General features: G+C 31.9%; 1 protein-coding gene across 3 annotated transcripts; it reads right to left on the reverse strand.

Moving 5' to 3' along the window:
• Positions 1-15823: 15823 nt before the first annotated feature.
• On the reverse strand, positions 15824-19705 carry LOC130826880 (putative E3 ubiquitin-protein ligase XBAT31). 3 transcript variants are annotated; one of them, XM_057692494.1, is made up of 8 exons: positions 19047-19705; positions 18771-18830; positions 18595-18666; positions 18248-18369; positions 18021-18161; positions 17818-17925; positions 16897-17158; positions 15824-16796 (listed from the first exon to the last, which is right to left on the reverse strand). In XM_057692494.1, exons 1-8 carry the CDS (start codon positions 19230-19232, stop codon positions 16419-16421), a joined length of 1329 nt encoding a protein of 442 aa, XP_057548477.1. In that variant the 5' UTR covers positions 19233-19705; the 3' UTR covers positions 15824-16418. The 3 variants fall into 3 exon arrangements, with proteins under 3 accessions (XP_057548477.1, XP_057548476.1, XP_057548478.1); XM_057692493.1 differs by having other exon boundaries at positions 17818-17928; XM_057692495.1 differs by having other exon boundaries at positions 17818-17928; positions 18761-18830; positions 19047-19117.
• Between the last annotated feature and the right edge of the window lie 743 nt (positions 19706-20448).

Genomic DNA, 20448 nt, shown 5'->3' on the forward strand with positions numbered 1-20448 from the left:
TCAACCATCAGCTTAAGCTTTTGGTTGAGTTGGTTCCTTGACATGGTATCAGAGCCAACGTGAGAGGTCACGGGTTCGAATCTCAACCACCCCTCATTTAAAGTGGAATATTCAGCGCCTATGCGCATCCACACTTCTAGCCCAATGGGGTCTCGTGTGAGGGGCGTGTTAGAGTATATAACATATCTTGGGGCCTCAACCATCAGCTTAAGCTTTTGGTTGAGTTAAGGAACCAACTCAACCAAAAGCTTAAGCTTTTGGTTGAGTTGGTTCCTTGACAATTATGAACCAAATTATCCAGAAGAGTACGACTAGTTTTATAATTTCCTAAGTATCGGTTAGTTATATAATTTTATTCTTCAAATTGATTAAATTTTAAATTATTATTTATTTATATATTGTGGTATTTGAGTATGTTTTTATATTTAAAATTTAGATAAAGATGAACCAGTAAGACAACCTTTTCCGGCAACACCACCTCCTAGTGGTAGAGCTATTTCACATGTGTGGTCGTATTTTACAAAACAACCAACCGACAATCCGGATGTTTCCTATGCACTTGTCAAATTTGTGAAAGTAAAGGGATAAATAAAGCCCTTAGTTTCATACAATTTCAGCAGAAGTAAATACTTTTTAAGTTTTTATACATGATATTTATACTTTGTAAATCAAGAATGTATTAAAAATTCATTTATTGTGTTTTGTGAATACGTGTTAGGTGGTGGTACAAGATCTTTCAACAAACATTTGGGAAAGAAGAATAGAATCACAAAAGAAACTCATGCAGCAAGCGGTAGCGGGACCACAAGTGGAAGCCGACAGTGGACAATGGACATCCTCGGCGGAGATATGCCTTTTAAATATAATCGTAATGAAATGATTGATGAATTTTCTAAATATGTAATTTGTGATGAGTTGTCATTTAACCATGGTGAAAGTAAGGCATGTGAGTATTACACTAGAAAAACTTTGCAACCACAATATAGAGTAATCCCTAGGAACACTCTTAAACGACGCACAATAAAATTATATGAATCAAAGCACTATGAATTAGTAGAAATGTTTAAATCTTTTAATGGTAGGGTTAGCATAACAACTGATATTTGATCTGCTCCCCCACATTTAGAACCTTATATGTGCGTAACAGCACATTGCATAGATCATAATTGGTTTATTCAAAAAAGAATAATTGCAAAACTTGTTAGATAAGATATCTTGTTGTTCTACCGATAATGCAACCGTCAATATTAAATGCATCGAATTTTTGTATAACGAACTTGCTTTTAGTTTTATCCTTAACGGTAGATTATTACACGTACGTTGTTGTGCTCATATTGTTAACTTATCTTGCCAAGCAGGTATTAGACAAATAAGTGATTTATTAGATCCCATTAGAGACATAGTGAAGTGGTTTAGACTAGGACAGGTAAAGAGAAGATATAAGCAATTATGTGACCATTATAACCTAAAAAAAGTATGTTGGTCATTAGATACTCCTACACGTTGGGGCTCAACCCATGATTTATTAAAAAAAGGCTATTGCTTAATGACCATTATAACACAACTGTATATTGAGTGTACGGATAGACGTATAAGTGATGGAACATCGGAACTAGCTATAGGCGTACAAAAAATATTAGAAGTGTATGTCCACGCAACTAAGATTTTTTCATATGTTTATGAACCAAACGTCCACTTAGTAATAAGTGAATGTATTACTATTTTCTTAAACATTCGTATAATGGTACTAATGTATTTTTAAAGCCAATTCTTGCAGATATGATGGACAAGTGAAAGACGTATTTTACTGATTTTCCTTTAATTTATGGAATTGCGACAATTATAGATTCATGTTTTAAAAACGGAAAACCTTACTAAATTAATTGGATTTTACTATCCATCATTAGATCGTCCGCCTAGTGATGTACATAATTATGTTGGAAATTGTAAAAAGCATTTAGCAGAACTTTATGATCACTAATCTAGTGTACATAACCCAATTCGCGATACATCTAGGCGTGCTAGTGTCTCGGCACGTCCCACTTATTATAATCCCATAATAGCTAACATAATAAGCCAAGATGATAGTTTTGTAAGACCATCTTCTTCCTCACCCTCCGCTTTTTATTTAGAACTAGATAACTATCTTAAACATCACTTTGAAATTTAACAAGGTAATTATAATGTTTTAGAATGGTGGAAAGAAAAATCAATAAAATTTCACATATTATCGAGAATTGTGAAGGATATCCTTGCTATTCCTGCTTCTATTATTGTGTCGGAGACTGCTTTTAGTGCAGGTAAAAGAGTTTTAGATGAAAAGAGATCTTGTCTTGCTCCACATACTATTCAAATATGTGTTTGCAAGAAAGATTGGGATCAAGTGGAGGTCCGAACACAAGGACTCAAGAACGATGATGATCCATGGATGATGATGGATACATCTGCATTATCGTCAGAAGGAGAGTCAGCGGAAGCATCTAACCAATAAGATGATGATGAGTGATGACGAAGACAAATAGGATCATGAATATCGGACAATGATCAATCAACATTCAACAACTACAAATAAAAGGTATGACAAAGAACTACGTGGGCTTTGATTCCTTCATGATACGTAGGCAGCTTTGTATTCCTTCGGGATACTAGGTTCAAGCCCATTTTCTTCCTTTTTTTATTAATCATCTTTATCGTTTCTTATTAATTAATTTTTTTTCTTCTTTTTAGTAAATATTTTAATAACAATGACAAGCAATGAATTTCGCTAATAATCAAGTAATCATCAAACGTACGTCCGCATTATCATAGTTTTTTTATATTATATTTAAAGGAAAAATAAGAATGAAACCGATGGTCCGACCCATCCAACTCAGGAGTTGGAACCGCCGGAACCGCCTCATGAACCGCCAAGGAACCGTTTGGAACCGCCCGGAACTGGAAACATTCGAATCAAGTTCCAGATAGAATTGGAACCGGATGGAACCCGAATGGAACTGGCCCAATCCGGACCGTGGCCATCACTACCCTTGCGTATTCTATTTTTTCCCCTTTTTGTTACCTACTTAAGTGTGCATACAAAGAACAGTAATTAAAATCAATTCTAGTTTTATTTTTTTATTTATTTATTCATATTAATTTTTTATTTTTTCTTTCCTTTTCTTTTTCTTGTCTTTTCTCTTCACCTCATGTTTTGCTTCATATTCTCTATTTGCACTTTTTATTTTCTTTTCTAATTGTAAATCAATGTTTATCGTATCCTACGTATTATAAGAAACTCCAAATTAGCGTTTCTCGTTTTCGTTTCTCGTATCCATTTGAATTCTATTTCGGATTACATTGAGTTAAACAACAAAAATGAATATAAACATATTAAAGTTGAAGTTAATAAAAAAAAGTCATATAGAAAATGGAAATCAACAAGGATAGGATTACACACTAAAAATGGACCATACATATGTTGAAGTTAAGAAAAAGAAGAGCAAATGAGGAAAGGATAATATAATAAGTGGGGATTCTTTACTACACTAGTACAGTGCAATTGAGGGCAATGCATGCGTCATGTTTAATGCAGTGTACCGCGATCTGTCCTAAAAAGGATCTCTGCCCTACATATAATAGGCAACAATTACAAATACCGAAGATGTCTTAGTAATTAACAATTATTTGTAAAATTAACAAATTATTCTTATGTTATAACATTTAATCGGGTGAGAGTTTTATTATTTTAATTTATATTTTTTTATTTTGCTTATTTTATTATTATAATTTTTGTCTTTTATTAGAAATTTACAAATCACGATTGTTGATTATAAACTATTGACAAATTCTTTGGATACTAATGTAAGGCTAGTAATTAACGTGTGTGGTGTCAGTATGTTGGAACTGGATTGGCCCTAGTGTCTCTTGCCCATGCATGCCCATTTCACATCATCTTACTTGGATTTCACGTAGGAGATTAAGGACTGACTCATGACACATGACTCATGACTCATGTCATGACTCATGATCTTGACGTTGGGATCCTATGTCTAATGAAATACTTCCTCACTCAATAAATTGATTTGAAGCAATGAAAAATTATAGCGTAAATTGGTAATAAATAAATAGAAATAATTACTTGTGTGATTGTATTGATGGAATTAAAAAAATGTTAAAATTTATAAATGTGATTAAAAGAAAGGAAAAAATTATTATCCATAAATAGAAATAACAATGGATGAAAATTAAATGGAACATAAAAAATATATTGCTTTTACAAAATAAATTTACTAATATTCTGATTTCACACATTTTATATCAAATGAAGAGTCGATAATATTTTAAACTTGTAATATTTCATTTAATTGAGAGCAATTATCTCACTTAATTTTTTTGTTAGTATTCATTAATTACTTTTAATTTGTATTTTATTTTTAGACAAATGTCAGAATATAGTTAAGTGTGATTTTATTTTATTCGTCTTAATGTAAATTTTATTAATACTAATTTTTTAAAAATTTTAATCATGCGCAATTACAGATATTTGGAATTAAATTAATACATTGGATAAAATGTAAAATCTAAATGAGACAATTGGTGTAAATTGACGGTAGTATCATCTTAAGAAATTATTATAATCAAACGTTTGAATTGTTTATTGAGTTTACACCATATAACTCAAATATATAAAAGTTTTCAAGTCATATAATGTAAATTCAACGGGATAAAGATATAATATGAATGTTGCAAACTCAAAAAATAAATTATTGATTATTTGGAATCATATATTATATCGATAATTAGCTTAAATTTTTATCGAACTCATTACAATAGAAATTAAAAAAAATTGATAGAAAAAGTAATTATTGATTAGTTGTTTCATAAATCATTGATCAATTTTAAAATTTTAAAAGTTACAAATAAAATACATTTCGCACAATACCATACAAAATATGATCTATATGTTAAGTCTTTAATTATAGGTAAGAGGAATTGAAAACTTATCATGATAGTAAAACAAAATTTCTATTATAAAAATATAATAAAAAATTCAATCAGACTCATTATTATCATCATATTCAATGTTTCGCTTGAAAGTAAGATGTGGATGAGAAAAGTTGACGAATAATCAATTAGATTAATTTATAATTTTTTTTATACTAACATCTTGTTAATGCTAAATGCTAACCTAAATGTTTTGCCAAAAGTTACTTAGTTTAATTAGTCATCACTTCATGGGGGCTTGAGTACACCTCATCCAATTGAGTGAGTGCCTATTATGATTGCACTCACAAGATATTTCTAGTTTTGCACTCACAAGATATTTCTAGTTTTTAGATCCAATGATTGCATCATTCTAGTAAATATCTATGGTAAATTACCATTTTTTTGTTGATGAGCCTCATCTTAGGCTTATTTTATTTTTTAACGTATTTGGGGTACTATCTAAACCAACATACTTTACTAAGTAGTTTGTATTCTTTGAAACTTCAATATTTTTCATTTATAAACACATTATTAGGAAATTCATAAAATTTGTGTGCTTATTAGTTATGCAAACTGACTTTTTTTGTAGGTTAGAGTTCACCTTGGTGAAATTTTAGCAAGCATCCCTTATAATTGAGATAATTCAATTATAATAATCAAAAGTTGAGATTATTATACGAAAATCAATAAAATACTAATTATTCTTTTTCGATTATTAAACTGTTCTTTACTAATGTAATTCAAAATATATTCTATTTATTGTTAAAATTAAAATATTAAATTGTTAATTATTTTACTTACAGTCCTATGTTTATTATTTAATTTGTTTATTATTTTATTTACTTAAATTAATTAAAATTTGTTAAATATAAAAAATATAATTATCCGTAAACTTAGTTTTTCTTTAATTATTCATTGGTTAACTTTTGATAATATACATTAGCTTTAGTTTTTCGTCAATTAATTAAATTTTTATGACTTAATTAAATTATTTGAGGTTTCATTTCACTTACTCCTATTTGTTTATTTTAAATACTGCAATATATTTTTTAAAAAAGATAGGACTATTGTAATGATTTAAAAACCATAATCTAAAAATCAAATATCAAATAACAAACTGCAATAGAAAACTTGTACATCGAATGAAAAATTTAAGACATGCATTACACATATTAATTTTTTATTCGACTTCATTTTGTCTTTGCAACGTTGCCAAACATGTTATTCCACGTCTCTTGACTCTTCGCAGTCCATTACGAACTTTTCTTTCCAAAACTTCCACTTGTACATGCTTATATTGCTCTCAAGTTAGATTTTCGTTAGAGTTGTTCATTCAAATCATCAGGTCATCGAAATAATTATAAATTAGGTGTTTTGTGTTGGTTTAATCAGGACTTGTGTTCACGTTTATTTATACATATTTGTAAATTCTATTTAAGTTAGGTCAAAGTTAAAATCAGTTACAAAATCTAAATAAATATTAAATGATCAGATATGTTTTGAACAATTCTAATAATCGTGAAGATTATTCAACAACATATTAATTATTATGCTGCTCAAATTCAATTGTATCCTCATAATTTTGGTACGTATCATGTTGTGAAGAATGAAAAAATTGCAACTTTGCAAGATCATTATTAGCCACATCAAAATAGATAAGATTATATGATAAAAGTACAATATGCCACATGATCAGAATACAAGATCACATAAGATAATATTGCAATATACTCCCTCCGAACCAATTTAAATGTCCCATTTGCTTGGGCACGGTTATTAAGGATGGTGGGGGTCCATTAAAAAGGGTAAGTAGTAAAGAGTAAGTAGTGAAGGGTAAAAAGTAAAGGATAGTTGGGTAAGTAAGGTATATGAGGGTATATTCGTAATTACTTGTGTGAACTAAGGATATATAGGTAAAAAAAAGATTGACAAAAATAGAAATGGGACAACTAAAAAGACTTTGTCAAATAAGGAAATGGGACAACTAAATTGGTTCGGATGGAGTATAAGATAAGAACATTTATTTTAAATTAGAAGCTCATAATGCATAGAATAAAATGGATTACAATGCAAATTAAATAAGTAACCTAAAAACTATTACAAATTACATATTACATGAAATAGAAAGGACTACGAATGAGATAATACTTTAAAAAGTCATAAAGTCCATCCAATACATGTATTTGATAAATTATCATTTTCGCTCGTCTAGATATGCAATATTAGAAAATGATTGAAACACAAGTTTTAGATAAGAATTAGAATTTTTTGTGTCTCTATTTTTGATTGAATTATTGTGTACAAAAGAGGTCTAATATATAGTGCAATTAGCTACAATATTTACATTCTAGTAATTATGCTAATTTAGACTAATTTATTCTTGTTTTCGTATTAACAAATAAATTGCATTTATTCGGTTATTATCTACTGTAATCCCCCTCAAGTTGAGGCATATGATTGCATATGTTTAACTTGCCCAATTGAACGATTAGCACATTTTAATACTAATAAACAAACGGACTATGAGATTTAAGCTTAAGCCTATCAATGTTGATTACTACATTTATCTTCACACACTCCCTATTAACCGATTGAGTTTGTTCCACACATTCCCAATTAACCGATTGAGTTTGTTCCCCACCTTTAAGATGTGAAGTTCTTCAAATTTAAAAGTAAATTAAAGCTAAATTTATTTGACATAAATAGATGGTAAAAAATAGCCTAATTGAGAAATAAAAATGTGGTGATAAATGATAAATCAGAAGTTGGTCCAAAATAATGATAATTGAAAAGTTATTTTGAAGGTCAAGTAACGGTGCCCAAATGTCAAAGCAAAAGTGTTCCGATTCCGTAATAAGTTGATGAAAGAAAATGGGCAACTATTACTGAGATGAAAGCCTTTACGAGGTTTAATAATGAAAAACAAAATGTAAAATTAAAGTAAAGAATGAACATAAGTGTTTATGGGGTATCTTGGATACCTCCCCCCTACAAAGTAGTTTATTACTCCCTCCAATTCTTTTCAATTGTCCTGTTCCAATGCACTAATTTAATTCTAAATATCTCTAATTGTGCATAATTAAAAATTATAAAAATTTGATATTAATAAAATTTACATTGAACGAATCAAACAAGATTCCACATAACTATATTATGACGTCTAGATTAAGAATAAATACAAATTAAGAATAAAATACAAATTAAGAGTGATCGATGAATAGTGTCAAAAAATTAAATGCGACAACTGAAAAAGAATTGGAGGGAATATATTGCATTCAACAATTACAAGTATAATAAACCTCCACTTATCTTGAAATCAATTCTCTCAAGATCAAAATGGTAAAACAATGATGAACACTCTCAAGTTTCAATCAAAGTAATAGCTGTCTCTCAAAATGTGTTTGTGGTGCTTTGTTCTATGAATGATGCTCCCTTTTATAGAGGAAGGAAAGCATCATTCTTAGAACCACACTCAATGCACCATCAAAACACAATTAACACTCTACAATTAACATACATTAATCTTAGCAATGAAACACCCTCTTAATGCATATTAAACATCAACAATAAACCTAGCAATAAACATAGAAATAATGCCCACCATTATTCCTAGATTAATTACCCCACAATACACCCTTTCAATGCCTCAAACTGGGCATTAAACAGTCTAAAATAGCATCCTAGGCAAAGTGCTCGTTCAAGGCACTAAAGTGCTCAAACAAGCATATAGATCAGAAAGCTTCTGTTGGCTGATTTCACATGTGCTCGAACGAGCACATATTATGCTCGAACGAGCACCCTCCTCTGGTGCATTCTGACTTGCCTTTTCATGTTGCTTCGAGCGAGCAACCTTCATACCATGCCTTGTCTAGTTCAAGGCATGGTTCCCACCTTTAGTGAAGCCTCTTTTTCTTCACGTTGATCACCTCATCGATTGTTCCAAACCTTAATCCAACACAACTCGACAGATCTTCCCCATCATCCTCTAATGTACATGATAAAGCATGCTCGATAATATGATTCAAGTTAACGTCTTTCATATGAATATTGACACTTGTTTTAACAATCTCCCCCTCAAGTTTAATACTCTTATCATCCTCAAAAGTAATTCTCTTTGACCCAAACACAACACCATTCTCACTTTTGTGGCCTAGGCTACCACAATCAACTTGTAATTCATGCAAGTTCCTCTTACTTCTTACTCCCTTCATAAGCACAAGGTTCTCTCTAATGACCTTCAAACTCCCTCCACTTTCTTTGAAGGTGCGTCCCTTACTCTCAACTCTACCCAATGATATAAGATTCCTCTCAAACTTAGGCACATACCTTACATCACCAAGTTTTCTCTTGACACCTCCATGTGTCTCAATTTCAACCTCACCAATACCTTCTACTTTTACCTTTTCATCATTTGGTAAAGTAACAAGGCCATTATCACCATAACTAGGGTTAGTAAATTTTTCCTTTTCACAACAAATGTGGAATGAGCACCCGGAGTCTATTACCCATCCCTTAGTATGAACCACTCGTCCATCAACTAATAGAGCCCAATCATAGTCATCATCACCAACAAAACCTAGAGCGGCACTCTCGCTACTCTCACCCTCATGTCTCCCATCCCTTAAGTTTTTCATCCTCTTAAGGTCCTCTTTAAATTCTTTGCACATCATTTGTATGTGCCCCTTCTTCTTACAATAATAACACTCTTTGTACTGAGGCCACCCCTTCCATGAGACTTACCCCTTCGTTGATATCCCCTGTCCTTGGTTCTCCTCCTATTAGAACCCTCACTAAACAAGCCATCCCCAACACTCTTCTTTTCTTCCCCCTCCTTTCTCACCATGAACCTATCATTCTCTCTTAACGCCTCCAATGCTTGATCAAGAGTAATAGAGTCCCTACCTATGACCAATGTTTAGACTATGTTTCTATAGTCCTTAGGAAGTGAAGCCAATAGGAGTAACGCTTGCTCTTTATCCGTCAATTTTTCCTCCCTATTCAACAATTGGCACACCAACTTGTTGGATGTGTTAATGTGATCTAGCATTGTTATATCCTCATCCGCCATGAGTTGATACAACTTTCACCTCAAGAAACGTTTATTAGTTAGGGATTTAGAAGCATACACGGTTTGTAATTTTTCTAACAACTCACCGAGATCGGTCTCTTTCAAGTAGTGACACTTGATTTCGGGTGCTATAGCAAGTCGGATTGTGCTTACCGCCTTTTTCCTCATTTGTGTCCATTTTTCCTCCTCAATATTATTTGGTCTTTCCTTCAATAGCGCATCGTCGATACCTTGTTGCACCAAATAATCCTCCACCGAATTCTTCCATATGGTAAAGTTGATTGTTCCATCAAACAATTGAAACTGAATTTTTCTCCTTCACTCATTATGTTTTTCTTGTTCTTTTAACCTCACTTTCACACCCCAAATAGCCCAAGAAGCACTCCCACTCTGATACCAATTGAGATGAAAGCCTCTATGAGGTTCGACAATGAAAAACTAAATGAAAAATTAAAGCAAAGAATGAACACAAGTGTTTATGAGGTATCTTGGATATAACTCCCCCTCAATGTTTATTATATTGAATTCAACAATTACAAGTATAATAAACCTCCCTTTATCTTGAGAACAATTCTCTCAAGATCAAAATGCTAAAAACAATGATGAACACTCTCAATTTTCAATCAAAGTTATCTCTCTCTCAAAGTGTGTTTATGGTGCTTTATTCTATGAATGATGCTCCCTTTTATGGAGGAAGTAAAGCATCATTCTTAGAACCACACTCAATGCACCATCAAAACACAATTAACACTCTACAATTAACATACATTAACCTTAGCAATGAAACACCCTCTTAATACATATTAAACATCAACAATAAACCTAGCAATAAACATAGAAATAATGCCCACCATTATTCCTAGATTAATTACCCCACAATACACCCTTTCAATGCCTCAAACCGGGCATTAAACAGTCCAAAATAGCTTCCTAGGAAAGTGCTCGTTAAAGGCACTAAAGTGCTCAAACAAGCACATAGATCAGAAAGCTTTTGTTGGCTAATTTCACATATTGCATTCGGACTTGCCTTTTCATGTTGCCTCGAGCGAGCAACCTTCATACCATGCCTTGTCTCGTTCAAGGTATGGTTCCCACCTTCAGTGAAGCCTCATTTGCTTCACATTGAACACCTCATCGATCGTTCCAAACCTTAATCTAACACAACTGGAAACATCTTCACCATCATCCTCTAATGTACTTGATAAAGTATGCTCGATAATATGATTAAAGTTAACGTCATTCATATGAATATTGACACTTGTTTTAACAGTTATTATAACTAGAATGTTGTAGATATTTTATAGGTACAATTACAAAAATACATGTACAATTTCTTATACGTCCTACAATATTCAATTTTATACATTTCACATTCACAAGATAATGTCATCAAATAGTTTGACTGTAACGTTGCATATTGACAAGTATTAAGGTTCATTTCTAATAACATTTACAGCCCGTCTTTGTAACACCCTCAAAATAGGTCGAACTTTTGAAAACACCTTTAATGAAAAAGATGAGCCAAAACCTACTCATAGGAGTGTTACCGCCACATCTATTTCTAATAAAATAAATGTAAGGCTTAACGACTAACAAAATAACTTAATAACTTTAAATCAAACAAAGGGTTTTACAACATAAGAAAAAATTGAAACGCAATCTATGTCCATATAAAATTTAAACAACTTAAGGTAAAATTTAAACTGAAATACGACTCTCATAAAAACTATGTTTCTAGGTGATACTCAATCCACGATTCCTACGCAATCAATAACCCGCAACATAAGAATGCAAGAAAAATAAGGGAAAAACTCCCAAAATCAGGAAATTGAGTAATTCCAACCCTATCCTATAAAACGATTAAGTTTGAAAATGATTTAAGAAAATAAAATATAATCAAATTGAAAATAATTTTAGAAAATAATATATAGCTGAGTTTATAAAAAAAATAATTTGTGAAAACAATATATATAATATCACATAAACCAATTTATTAATTTGATATTTAATAATGACAAACATATAATCAATTTTTAATTTGAGGGAACGAAAACGCCAGTAGGCCGAGGCTTTACCCCTATACCTACTTTATCAAGAGGTCGTCACCCCAAATAATTCAAGGCCAGAAGAGTAGTCTCAGTGAACCCTAGTGTGTACACCCCTTCTACTTGGATCACAACAAATAGAAGGAAGACCAAACATCGTATCAAGTATCAGAAATAATAATACCTGTCGGCAGCTATACTAACCAAACAGGACAACCTGTTCATCACCCTTATACTTGGATCACAACAAATATAAGAGCTTCGCTTCCCTCGTGTTACACTTTACGTGATTTAATATATTTTAATAATTAGTCGCATGCACACAAACATATAATCAAACATACGTTATACATTTTATTTTATGATTATAGGTTTTTCCAAGAAAAATATATCTCAATAATATTCAATTGCAATATTAATATCATAATATTTTTCTCCCAAATTCAATCGCATTTAAAATCAATATTAAAATAATAATATAACTTTCATCAAAATAATAATATTATAAGTATTTCTCTTTCAAATTAAACCGTATCTAATTTCGTTATCAAAATAATAATATAAGTTTTATCAAAATAGTAATTATAAATTCAATTCAAGTTTGACAAAAATAATAGTAGATATAATTTGAGAATATATATAAAACATAACATCATACAAAACAATGTCATATAAAATCATGCATTCTATTTAAACACATTAATTATCACTTAGCACATAATTATTAGTGAGATAGTCCTAATTAGATGGACATTGAGAACTACCTTGTCACGCGATCCAAGACAAACGTACGCTCCTAATAATCTTTGTCTACGAATTCGCTGTCTACACGATAAAATAATATATCTCAAATTAATACCCCGATCAACCCAATCGAAATAAATAAATTAAAAGACTCTCAAACAAATTTTAAAATGTAGTTAAAATTTTAAAGATTAGTAGTAATAGTTTTAAAAGAAAAGGACAAAGTTTAAATAATAAAAGGATTATAATATATATATATATATATATATATATATATATATATATATATATATATATATATATATATATATATATATATATATATATATATATATAAGTGCTTTGGAAAACTTAGGAAATTTAGTACTGGTTACCAATACCTACGAAAAGAAATAGGGGAAAGGAGAGAGAGAGGAGGAGAAAGGGAGAGAGAGAGAGAAAGAGGGAGAAGGAAGAAGGTGCCGGCCGGCGGTGGCTGTCGTCGCATGTCGGTGGTACCGCCGTATCGCCGGAAAACTAAGGTCAGAAATACTTTCTTTTTTTTCCATTATACAAATAAAAGATGGGTATTTTCAATTAATAGCATAAATTTTTTTGGGTTTTGAATAAAAAAAATTTCTAACAAATAGATGAAATTCATACCTTTAATATCAAAATCTTGTTTTTTCTTGATTAAATTTTAAGCAATTGGAAGATTGAGGAAGTAGTTTGTAGGAGAAAAAGAAAGTGTGAGTAATAATGTGAATGAATTAAGGGTAATTGATTTAATTTATAATGGGTAAATGAGGTTTGTTATAAGATTTATAGGGAGAAGTGGGAAGTTATTTATTAAGGGTGATTTTTTTTTTAAATTTCTGAAATTTGTTTTTATAGATTTATTATTACTATTTTATTTATTATTTATTATTATCATTATTTTTTTTAAAAATAAGCGAATGTTACAGTCTTAGATGAGACCATCTCACAGTGAGACGACCACAAAACAAGAAGCCCATAAGCTAAAAGCTTCTATTATTGGGTTATTTAACCCAAGTACGTAGTATGTTTCATGATGAGACCGTCTTATACAATAATTTGTGTAACATGTATTATTTCTTAATTATTTAAGCATTATTTAATATTCTAAGTTTTCAACCATGACATTTGCTTATGTAGTTAAGTTATTTTAACACATAGACGTTCATATATACAAATGTTTGAAATTATTTGATCTAATCCAATTTAAGAGAAGATGTTTTTAAATTAGTTCTCCTTATTTTCAATTTACTTTTCACATTGTTCATTTATCACTCTTAACTTGTATTTATTGTTAATCTATAAATTATAATCTAGTTATTTCAATGCAAAGTTCTGTTTATCAATTTTTTACAACCTTAAATTATGCATGATTAGAGATATTAATGATATAATTATTATAATGGCAAAACTGCCTAGTCAAATCAATTATTGATTTATACTCATCAAAAACCAAAATTATGTGCATTTAGAGTTGTTCAAATGTGACCCAACTAGAAAATCCGACTCGAAACCCAAAGTTATTCGACCCGAAAATGCATTTCTTTTTTAGGCTTACCAAAATGACATAACCCGAACCGATGTTGCACCCGAACGATTGACAACCGAAAATGGGAAAGCTGAAACCGAATTGGGACCGATTTTTATTATCGACATAAAACCGTTAACCAAGATTATCCGAACATAATAGTGATCGAACCGATTCATATGCGACCCGAATCATGCTCGAAACCAAACTCGGTCCGACTTAACCCGAACTAACTTTTAATCGAACTGTTGTAAACCTAGACTAATTTTTAACATAGAAGTATGATCAACTCATATTCAAACATCTTATTAATTAATCTAATAAAGTGATAGATATTTTCATAAATTAAATTTTAAAAATACATAGTTTTATATATTTAGAGTTAATAATCAATGGTCACTGTTCATTAAATTAATTTTGAATCAAATTTGATGAAAATGATAGAACCTTAATTTTAATTTATAGTCAAACAAGTAAAAGTAAAAAATGAATAATCGCTAATTGATTTGCATTTTAACTATTTTCCTTAAGTAAAGAGAATCTTGTCATCAATTAAAAAATGACTAGCAACTTAATGTGATATTGACTCGATCGATGGTAATTAGTAACTCGTAGACGAATTCTACTTGAAAGAAATACCCAGACCTGATCAGTACCTAGTAAAACTGTACCAATATTAACCGATGAAAACCCGAGACCGATTGACACTCGATTTGAACTTCAATCAACACTAAACCGATGCAAAACCGATAGCTCGAATAACTGATCTTCAACCCAATCGTGACTAACCGACCCGACTCGACCTGACCCGAGTGTGAGCCGTCGCAACACATCCGAAATTCAACCGAACTAAACGATACCCGCCCGAAACGAACCCGATCACCCGAATGAACACCTCTAGGTGCGTTACAATAGAAAGATCAATAACTGAATTATTTTGAAAAAATACATTCACACTTGAAATTATTATGGATTATTATTCCATAATTGAGATTATTTTGAGCGAATGAATAATATATAAGATTATTAGAATGTCTTTTTATAATAATAATAATAATAATAATAATAATAATTTCTCGGTAGGTGATGTTATTAACTATGCTTTTCTTGCTTCTCACCTTAAAACCAGCTCGCTCCAAGCTAAAATCTTGGCTAACTGTGATCTTTCTACTCCGGGTGCGACTTTTAAATGGGCTCTTAGTCTCTTCCGTATTCTTTGTGGGTCCAACACTTTTTCTCTCAATGATGAACCCGTTGCCCCCCAAATGATGAAAAAGCAGGCAGGGGCTTATTTTAGTGTTGTTAGAAAAGCCTTAATTCGAGTTACATGCTCACCTTGGGACAGAAAATGAAAAATAATAACAATAACAATAATAAAAATAATAATAATATGTGACAAACGTGAGTGCAAGTGTACCAACAAATCAATATTATTGATCATAAATTAACAACTCAAAATAAGCAGATCTTCAAAAGAGATCTTGAACATCTTATATTATTGCAAACCTGAAATTCAAAGCATTCATATACATTGTATGATGGCTTTTACACCAATGATTAATACGTATTTAGTAGTACATGACTTGTCAATGCTCCACCCTCATTCCATGCAAAGAGAGAAGTGGGATATGGATTAGAAGGTAGGTGGAACACCCCACATTGTATTTGACTCCTACAATAGGGTCTACCCAATGACAATATTGAATAATTCTTCCTCTTAAAAGGTAAACAAAGAATACTTTCTATCTAAGACTAAACTTCCCAAAAAAGAATTATGCCTTTCACTTGCAATTCATTGAAACTTAAAGCAAACAAAGATTATATTACAACTTATTATAAACCCCATTTCAATAAACTCACCAAACCCAACTTCTTAATCGAAAACCTCTTCTTCCCTCATCCTCTGCCCTTATTACCCGAAATCTACATTTTCTTTTATGCATTCGTGGTACCAAATTTTATGTATATTGGATATATAATTGATTCTAGGACCGACTGACTGACTGATCTTTAGCGCCTGTTCAAAAGCTCGGACCTTCAAACGCTAGAAACTCTACTCATTGGGCTTATCAATCAGCTCATCCGCACTGATTCTCCCGGAACCCCTAGCACTCATCTTCCCAAACGATGATAGGCCCTTGAAACTGCTACTTCCCTCATTCAAGTTCCAAGATCTCCTTGATTTCTTCAACTTTGTGGAACTCAAATCAATATCATCGAATTTGGTGCTAAGCGTAGCAACCACTAAATGGGAAATATTGCTCCGACAAAATGGGCACACGGGTGGGTTTACGCTTGCAGTTGTTGGATTCGGCTTGTTATGGCAACAGAGGGCTAAGGTACAATGAGCACACATTCGATGCCCGCAGTCTTGGACTTCAATTGTACAGACTTGATCGAAACATATGCAGCATAACTCGGTATCACTGGCCTGAAAGTAATGCGCGCATTGATTGACATTTACACTACACATATTCATAGCAATGTGTAATTTTTATCAAGTTTCAATTCAAGTTATAGCTGTAGCTTACCTCTGACAAACTATCGTCGACTACCCCACCATCCGAATCTGATGGAGAAGCAATTGAGAAGTCAGTTCCTTTCAAGATGGTCTTTTCCCTCTCTCTATTGGCCTCCATTAGAGCCTGTTCAAGTAGAATTTTGGCCTCAGGATTAAGCTCGCTGATGAACTTTAATGGTGAAGGCCACACAAGAGGCTCTGCTGATGAAGGGTTCAACAAGGCAGCACATGCCCCATGCTTATATTTTAACGCTACCATGTACGGTATTCTCCTGAAAATACAAGGCCATCAACACAAGGGTCTAATAGTGGCTGATTCAAAAATACACTGACGAGGCTTAGTAAATGTAATATGCCAATATAGAAGATATCTAATCCAATCAAATATTTTCTGAAACGGAAAAAAGAATCCGGATGTACTACATTATCGGTAAGGCAGATTCCCCCTATAAGAGCTGCATAGCAAATATCATTTTGCCCGCACCCAAATAAGCCTGAGCTTAAGGCCTTGTTTGGATTGAAGGAAATGGAAGGAAAAGAAGGGGAAGGATTTGAAAGGATGAAAATCCCCTTGTTTGGATAGCAAAAAGGGAGGGGGAGGGGTTTGGAGGGACTAAGTCTCTTAATTTTATTAAGATCAAAATCTCTCCATAAGAGAAAAGATATGGAAGGAAAATGAAATTTTATTTCTTTACCCTCCTCTTCCTTTGTAAATAAACAACAGAGTCTTATCCCTCTCTTCCTCTCCCGTTCGTTTCCCTTCCCCTCCATTGCTTTCTTTTCTCTCCTAATTTTCTATCCAAACATAGTGTAAGATTTTCGCAGTTAGCACTAGATACAACAAGATTAAACAACGAATACACAATGCCAAGCATTTTAATCTTTATCAAGCATTTAGATGAAAAGTACATACAACAAACAGAAACCTCACCCAGATTCATCTCTTTGCAGCCGGTCTGCGCCCCATGCTAGCAATTCACGGACACAATTGAGCGATCCCCCTCGTGCAGCCAAATGAAGGGGAGTGCTTCCAGGATATCTACTAAACAAATTCCAAACCACTTCAAATAAATGGAAATTGTACAAGACTGAAATTCAACAAATGTTCTAACTAATACAGCCCTCCCTACTAACCCAAATCTTCCGGTGGAAGCACATACTAAAGCTCCATGGTCTAGCAAAATATGAACACATTCCGGCTGTCTATGACAGGCCGCCAAGTGCAATGGGGTTGCACCTTTTCCATCAATAATATTCACAAACCGCGTAAATCCCCTGAAAATCCATGCCAATATCATGATCAGCCAAATATCCCACCTAACTTCAACAAACAAAGTTTGGAATTGGGTTGGAAAACCTACCAAGACAAAGCTACATGTGATCTACGAGCTGTAGAAAGAATGGCTTTTAAACAATCTGAATGACCAAAATAGGCAGCATAATGTAGGCAAGTTCTTCCTCGCCATGAATCAAACATCAAAATCTGGTAATTTCCAACATTTCTAAAATCAGTATCACATTTCTGATTTCTCAGATCAGTACAACTCAAATTCTTATAAATTAAGTCAATTTTTTTCAAATTTCAACCAACAAATTACAAGAAAAATTCTTATAAATTTCATTTTTCACTTTGATTTTATCATAATCACAAAAAATCACTAGACACAGAAAAAATGGATTGAAAATGTAGAATTGAAGATTAAATTACATTTGCTCCTGCATCAAGGAGCTTCTCCACACACGAGATTTTCCCATGCTTTGCGGCTAACATAAGTGGTGTCTGAATCATTCAACAAAAATTCAGTAAATTAGCAAATCCATAAACTATGAAAAGATTCAAAAAAAAAAAAAAAGCATATGAAGTATTTTCTTACGATAGCAAACCTGCTTGTAACGGTTTAATGCATCAAGATTAACTGATTGTTCCAATAGCCAACAAACAACCTGAATAAAACACCAAAAAACCATCAAAAATTACTCCAGAAAAACCTTAAGAAGAGAATCATAAATTTTCCAATCACCCAACAAAAAAAGAAAAAAAAAATCCATCAAAAAGTCATCCGGAAAACAATCCACATTCAAAATCAAAAACATCAACAAAGGAATCACAAATTTTCAAAATACCCAACAACAAAAAAATACAAAAGAATGAAAACTCACATGGATCTGGGCATTAGAAGCAGCAATATGAAGCAAAGAGTTATGATCATAAATAGAAACTTCATATAGAAGTTCAGGGTCTTCATTTAACTCTGATTTAAGAGCATCTAAATCACCCAACTGAGCAAATTTAAAGATGCCATTTTCATGGTTATTTGAAGATGCACAACTCATTCCCTGCCCCATTTTTCCCCTTATGGTAAAAACCCACCAGAGCAAAAGAAATCACGGCCGTATTCTGGTGGTTTGAACCCGAGTAAATGGGTGGATGGCGTAGGATTGATATAAGGGAAAGAGTCTTTTTAAAGCACTCTTTTTCAAGTAGAGTAGACTATTGTTATGGCTTAGTAGTACTAGTATGAGTAATTGATAGAGGAGAGAGAAAGAAAGACGGGCAGTGTGGAAGTTTGGGAACTGCCCGTTGATCTAGAGAGAGATACAGATAAAGAGCTGACCGTGTGGTGTGCTCAGAACTTTGATCTGACGACGGGCAATATTGCTCAGATATTTCCCGGGCAATGTGCTCTTTTTTCCTTTTCCTTTTTTTTGAAAAAAAAAATATTTGGGTGATTAGATTCTTTGAATCCCTTTTAGTTCAATTAATTAGGTTTTTAAAAAATAGTCTTACATACTGTTGATAGTATTTAGTTAAAAAATTATTGGGAATGATTCAATTTATTTTTAATTACCTATTAATAATTTACCTTTTGAAAATTTTTAATATAATTCAACTTTTACTTTCAGTTTATTGTCAATAGACCCTTTAAAAAAAATGACCTACTATATCAGATTATCTCTTTTTTTTTCCTTTTCTATAATAATCCAATCTATTTTCCATTATCTATCAATGATCTCACCTTTAAAATTTTATTCGATAATCTAATTTTTACTTTTTGTTTGTTGCTAATGGACCCTTTAAGAAACTAAATGAAATTGATATTACTTCCCAAGGTTATGAAGTTGATCATTCCATAAATAGTAATTGTCTTTACATAAATATAACATCAAATAGGGGTGTTCAAAAATCCGACTCGCTTGACCCGACCCACTGACCACACCCAACACGTTACATATTATCTTTATCAAGTTTAAATTTACACGTTAAAATATTATAAAAAATGAATAATAGTCATAAGTTTTTCACTTCCCTTCAAAGTAAAATAGCTCTTTTAATCAGTGCCAAATCGAAATTGAGTATTTTAAAATTGTGGATTTTTTGATAATAATTAAAGAGAAAATGTTAAAAAAATTAAAAGATATTTAACATGTATGGATTAGATATGTTGGATTATTATAAACTAGTGGCAAAGAAAAATTGAGTATTTAGCTTCTTGAAGGGTCTATTGGCACCAAAATGCAAACAAAGGTTGGATTATTAAAAAAAATTCAAAAGGTAGAATTA

This window comes from Amaranthus tricolor, chromosome 11 (assembly GCF_026212465.1).
Source record: "Amaranthus tricolor cultivar Red isolate AtriRed21 chromosome 11, ASM2621246v1, whole genome shotgun sequence".
In the NCBI taxonomy this organism is placed as follows: Eukaryota; Viridiplantae; Streptophyta; class Magnoliopsida; order Caryophyllales; family Amaranthaceae; genus Amaranthus; species Amaranthus tricolor.